This window comes from Bombyx mori, chromosome 10 (genome assembly GCF_030269925.1).
Source record: "Bombyx mori chromosome 10, ASM3026992v2".
NCBI lineage: Eukaryota > Metazoa > Arthropoda > Insecta > Lepidoptera > Bombycidae > Bombyx > Bombyx mori.
The window spans coordinates 10070238-10076237 of record NC_085116.1 but is presented as its reverse complement, the minus strand read 5'-3'; the positions used below and the strand labels follow the sequence as shown (position 1 = coordinate 10076237).

Here is a 6000-nt window from a genome sequence, read left to right as displayed (position 1 = left end):
CTCGATAAATCACCAGCCCGTCGCTATTTTTTTTTTAATGCTTATATGGGTGGACGAGCTCACAGGCCACCTGATGTTAAGTGGTTACTGGAGCCCATAGACATTTACAACGTAAAAGTGCCACCCACCTTCGGATATAAGTTCTAAGGTCTCAGTATAGTTAGGTACAACGGCTGTCCCGCCCTTCAAACCGAAACGCATTACTGCTTCACGGCAGAAATAGGCAGGGTGTTGTTACCTACTCTAGCGACTCCACAAGACGCCTTACCACCATCAGTAAATTTTATAACTTTAGTCCTTTAGTCCAAGACTTCACATATACACTATTTAACATTTAAAACTGTGTTTCCACAAATTCATAACATTCCCAGTCAAGAAAAATGTAGTAGTATCTAAAACAAGATATCAATATTATTAACTAACAAATAAAACTTAAAAAAAATACGAATTTTATATTATGCTTACTCAATAATTTTATTATCATTTGTACATTTCTAGAGTAACCTGTGTTACAGATCTTCAGTTCAACAATTAAACAATTCAAACAGATTACATATTTTTCTATTCGCAAATTCACAAGACTTCTATTTACATAACCTATCACATGCATTTTATAACAGTAACAACATTGATAAATGAGACTAATAATCACAAGATCAATAATCTAATCATAAATATATGCAATACAACATATACAAACAACATAATTAAGTTACATTATATTATTGCATTTGTATACTTATTGTGATCTGGCCTAAATAATTCACAATTTTTAACTCTCAAACATTGATGTCAATTTATGACATACCATACCCTATAATTATATTAAGTGAAACAATAACTTGACATTAGAAGAATAAGATATGGGGTTAAGAAGAAACATGACATCCATTTTTCAGCTTTTCAAATCGCAAAATCTCTAACATTTTACAGGAACATCCATGACCAGTTTGCAGGCAAAAGATTTCATGGCCGCAATCCAATGCGCTGGTCCGACCAAATCCGCACCACTCTGGATACCACAATCTACGATGCCATACACACCGCCGAGAACAGAAGATGGCGAAACATCATCCAGAGAAGGATAATGGGAGAAAATGGTCACAACCCTCACACAGGAAAGTAACTCAGGGCGGAGGACATAATCAGTTTAAGTAACAAATTTCTTTCAATAAATAGATCCTATACTGAAAATATTTTGTTGAATACTTAAGACAAAGACACATATCTGTTATTTGCAAATCTGATCTTATGCAACTAATATCTAGATATAGATTTTTAAGCTACTGATAAGTCTTACATAATTAAGTATAGTTTTAAGTATTGTGCAAACACACCACAGCATCTATGATGTCACCAAATCACAATAATATTATGCCATCAGCAATTCAGAACTGCACCCAATTTTGTTGATTGGCTGGGGTTGTTGCTTGTGGTTCTGGAGCACTGGAAAAAATTGTAAATTAGTAAAGAGAACATTAAGGTTTTTTTTTAAGAATCAGTTTATTTTACCTTGCTGAATTAAATTCACCCCACTCTGTGTTAGAGCTGGCAGGTGGGATTGATGATGGTGAAGCAGCATGTTGTGGTGATGGTGGAGGTGGTAACTTAGAACCGCCTGGAGGTGGTGGCAACAAACCACCACCACTAGCACCTGGCACACCACGGCGTGACCTGCTGCCCTCACTCCCATCTTTTTTCTGAAATATTAGTAAGATTTTATAGTATACTTAGTACTTTTTTAGATTTTTAGAGTAAGATTTCATTTCGGCCAAAGCCGATCTTTTGTGTTATCTTTTAGCATTAATGGGTAAAACAAGCATACCTAATCTCACACAGTTACCAGAGCTACCACAAGTTGAATACATGAGCCAATCTTGTAACATTACATCAGCATTTATTGCATTATATTTACTACCATCTAAAGATTCAAACTGAAATTCCTGATTGCTTTGCAGTACGATAATGATAACATGGGTTGTTTACAGCATTGCAGTAACACAAGTAGTTTATAGTATAATAATATAAGTATATAATAATAGTATATATCTATACAAAATGTTAGTCAATTAAGTGTATATACCTACTACAATTATAAGCAGGCAGTCAAGAATTGGTTGAGTTTTTAAATTATTGTACAATGTTATTAAGAAAAAATGTTTTTATGAACGATGAGATTATTCAACTTGATGATGATGATTCAGATCTAAACCGGAATGTTATTACTCATTATCTACATACTGATAAAAAATTTCAAACTACAATTATTGTTTCCAATGCTTACAGTAATTTTCATGTTGATTTTAATTGTTTCACCATCTTTAAATCCAAGATCCAATTGTCCCTGTGGTGTTTGATCGCTCTCTTGTTCTTTTTTCAACCATTTGAAATGGTCTTGAAGTGCAACATTTAGATCAAACGAATCAGATCTATCACCAAATCCAAGACCGATATATGCAGCACAACCTGAAATTTATATCAACCACCATTATTTCATATCATAATGAAAAAAACACTTATTCAACTTTTCTAATTTCTTACCATTATCATCTTGTATTTTCACAACAAAATATCGTGAGCTATCAGTTACAGCTTCCAGTGCAACTCCTGGATATTTATCTATTGGGCACTTCGCAAATAATTCGCCACTTGTTTTATCCTCTAACTTCATGACCAACTCGTTCCCTTTTGACACCAACCTCATGCGACCTGTCCATTGTGGCTCTTGCAAGTTCCAATCTGCTGCCCTATAAACACCCACTTTTATCGTATAATCTACCGTATTAAAATTAAATAATTTTATGAACGAATACATACCTGTATCCTCTGTTAGATGTTCTGGGTGGTATTTTAAAAACGAATACTTCGTTCTTCACTAAAATAACACTTTCATAAGTATCCATTGTTTATAAAAAATAATGTTAATGGAATTCCACAATATCTTCTGTAAAACAGATTTCTTGAAAGCTGCGTTTTTTTGACAATTCGAATTGACGTGTCTATTGTCTTATCCATTCGTGTAGGAATCAAAGTTACTGGTTGCTGTACACTATACACCCGCTCAACCAAATATTTATTTTGTTGTGTTTTTATTATTTTACTAAGTCTAGGATAAAGCCGCAACGGTTTGCATTCCATCCAATAAATTTAAATGAGAGAATAAAGTATGTGCAGTGTTTATATTTGTTTTTCCTTTAATGAGAGCATCTTTAATTACGAGATAAAAAAAAAATACTTCCTAAGAAAAAACAACTACTATGTATCTACGTTTCATTTGTATCTGAGTTTCTCGCCGGATCTTCTCGGTGGGTCGCGTTTCCGATGCTATGGTAGATTCTGCGAAGCACGAAGCACGGCTCTTGCTAGGGTTCGTGTTAGGAACGTCGTCAGGTTTGAGCCCCGTGAGCTCACCTACTAGTTAAGGTTACGCTAAAATAGCCCCTCAAGGCTATCAGCTTAGGCAGAAAAAAAATCATTTGGTTTAAGAATTATTCACGGATTTAGACTTGTAGGCGTAAGACCCCGAGACCGTGGCTTAGGGTGGCAACATTTTATAGGCGGCAAAATTGAAAACGTAAACAATTAATTAAAGAATTAAAAGATATGACTTTATTTATACAATACACCTTATTTTTAAAATTAGGTGTTGATTTTTAAGATAAAGGACAATTTCAGCACAAGCACAAGCGGTAGATTAACTAAAACGAAGATACCTTGCATTCCGCCAAGTACCGTTACTTTAAAGTTCTAAAATGTTTCTATGTTTCTTTAAGTGTTCTGTAAGTGTAATGTTTCTTTAAGTTCTAAAATGTAGGACTGTACGTCTAGTGTAGCCTATCAGATTAGTAAAAGATTCAATCGTCAGAAATACTAAACCACGTCAGATTAAGGAAATTTATGTTAAATAAGAATTTAAAATGTGTGTAAAATGCGTTTAGACGTAATGGAGTGGGAAGATTATATAGATGATACAACAAAAAAGTTGATACTCTTTTGATGTTCTCGAGCGTTCTTTTTTTTATTCTTTACAAGAACCAATTGCACAGATAGCAAAAAATATGTAATCTACCGATTACCACAATTCAGATGTGAACGTGCAGCTGTAGTATACAACGCGTACTGTTCTATGCACTCGGCTTTCTTGTTCTTTAAAATTGGTTTTACGAATAAAAAATTGTGTTTAATATTTATTATTATTATTTAACACAAAAATAATCTAGCTGCCAGATTACTCTTCAAAAAACGTCGGTTTTTAAGCAATCATAAATTAAAAGGTTCTTACGCTGAACTTTCTATAATCTTATTTTCTAAATAACTTTCTATAGTTTTATCTTCTATTATAATCTGAAACGCTCGAGTATTTCACAATGCCGATTTTATTTTGCATTTCCAAAAACTCACGTTCATTCTTTTCCGATCTTACGTCGTTACGTTACGTTACGTCGTTATGTCGTACAATAGTTTTTGCAAAGTACCAGCGCGCGTGGTCTTTATTTGTAGTTGTAATCGTAAATACACATTTTCGTTAGAATGTGTACCGACGGAGTGGTCAGTAGCTACATTAGCTACAGCATACTCGATCCTCTGGACCGAATGGTAAACAGTCCACGTCGCTCTAAGCACGTCATTACGGATCCTCCCGATCCACTAACGGCGCTTATACCCTTCGCTTGCGACGAAGGGCTCGACGAGTAAATTAACCCATAGACACAGCCCACTGAGTTTCTCGCCGGATCTTCTTAGTTGGTTGCGTTTCAGATCCGGTGGTAGATTCTGCGAAGCACTGCTCTTGCTAAGGCCAGTGTTAGCAACACTCCGGTTTGAGCCCCGTGACCTCACCTACACGTCAAGGCGAGCTGAAATAGCCTCTCAAGGCTATCAGCATATGTAGGAAAAAAGCTACCTATAGCCTACATCAGTGATTCTCAACCACTGTTCCGCGGCACTTTTGTGTGCCGCCAAATTTTGAGAATATAATTAATTATAATAATGTTAATATTATTAAATTATATCATTTTAAAAGAAAAATATTTTAAACATGAATATATATTTAAGCCCACAAAAAAGAATTATAGTATATTTTAGTTTATTTCGTATATAAAATTTTTTTGATAATCTATTTATGCAGTGTGTTGCAGTAAGCAAATAATTTTTATCTTTTTTTTTTGTGTGCCGCCAAATTTTGAAATCGTTAAATATGTGCCGCAACAAAAAAAAGGTTGAGAATCACTGGCCTACATTGACGCGTATACAGATTGGTCACTCACACAAATAAGGGCGGCGCGCTGTCGTACTTTGCAAGAACTATACCAGTATCTGAGACAGTAATTTTATCATTAGTTTTAATTTTTTAAATCTATTGACGCTTCCCTCATCGCTGAAAGAGGAAACATTAATTAACTTTTTTTCTACGTATCAACTAATCTATAAAATCGAATAGGTCACTACGATGCTCGAGTAGCAGTCCATTTACAGCATGGGCCTCGTCGTCGTCTCGTCGTCGTGGCCTAAAAGATAAGACTTCCGGTACATTCGTATGTAGCGATGCATCGGTGCTCGAATCCCGCCGACAGATACCAATTATCCAATCCAAAAATGAAAGTTAACCGTTCAGTAACAACAGTACAACAAAAACTTAACAAAAACAGTCCAATAATATAACAAACTTCAACAAAAAACCTAACAAGAACAGTTAAAAAATTTTAAATTCAAGGGATAGGGAGACGAAAACTCGTATGACGCGTGTCGGCGAAAAATATGCTAACCGTACTGACGCGACAAGGCGATCGCGGGAAGGTGAGCGGAGAAGCGAGCGGGGCGCCGCTTTCCAGCGAGGTGCAAACTTAGCTTGGTCGAGCTGTATTTAACAAATGTTCAGGACTTATTTTCACGGTGAAGGAATAATCGTGTGAATTATAATAAAATACATCGCGTAATAAAAATCAAACCCGCAAAATTATAATTTGCGTAATTACTGGTGGTAGGACCTCTTGTGAGTCC

The 6000-nt window shown here is 35.3% G+C and overlaps 1 protein-coding gene across 1 annotated transcript; it reads right to left on the bottom strand.

Moving 5' to 3' along the window:
• Nucleotides 1-448: 448 nt before the first annotated feature.
• LOC101746833 (NECAP-like protein CG9132) lies at nt 449-5533 on the bottom strand. The gene is made up of 5 exons (XM_038013357.2): nt 2818-5533; nt 2542-2747; nt 2285-2466; nt 1513-1700; nt 449-1446 (listed from the first exon to the last, which is right to left on the bottom strand). The coding sequence occupies exons 1-5, from the start codon at nt 2901-2903 to the stop codon at nt 1389-1391; spliced, it is 720 nt and encodes a 239-aa protein (XP_037869285.1). The 5' UTR covers nt 2904-5533; the 3' UTR covers nt 449-1388.
• Between the last annotated feature and the right edge of the window lie 467 nt (nt 5534-6000).

Coding starts and splice junctions, on each gene's coding strand:
- LOC101746833 (XM_038013357.2), bottom strand. CDS start 2,903: ATGGATACTTATGAAAGTGTTATTTTAGTGAAGAACGAAGTATTCGTT. Junction 1,701..2,284: donor AAATCAACATGAAAATTACT/GTAAGCATTGGA, acceptor CTAATATTTCAG/AAAAAAGATGGGAGTGAGGG. Junction 1,447..1,512: donor GGTGAATTTAATTCAGCAAG/GTAAAATAAACT, acceptor AATTTTTTCCAG/TGCTCCAGAACCACAAGCAA.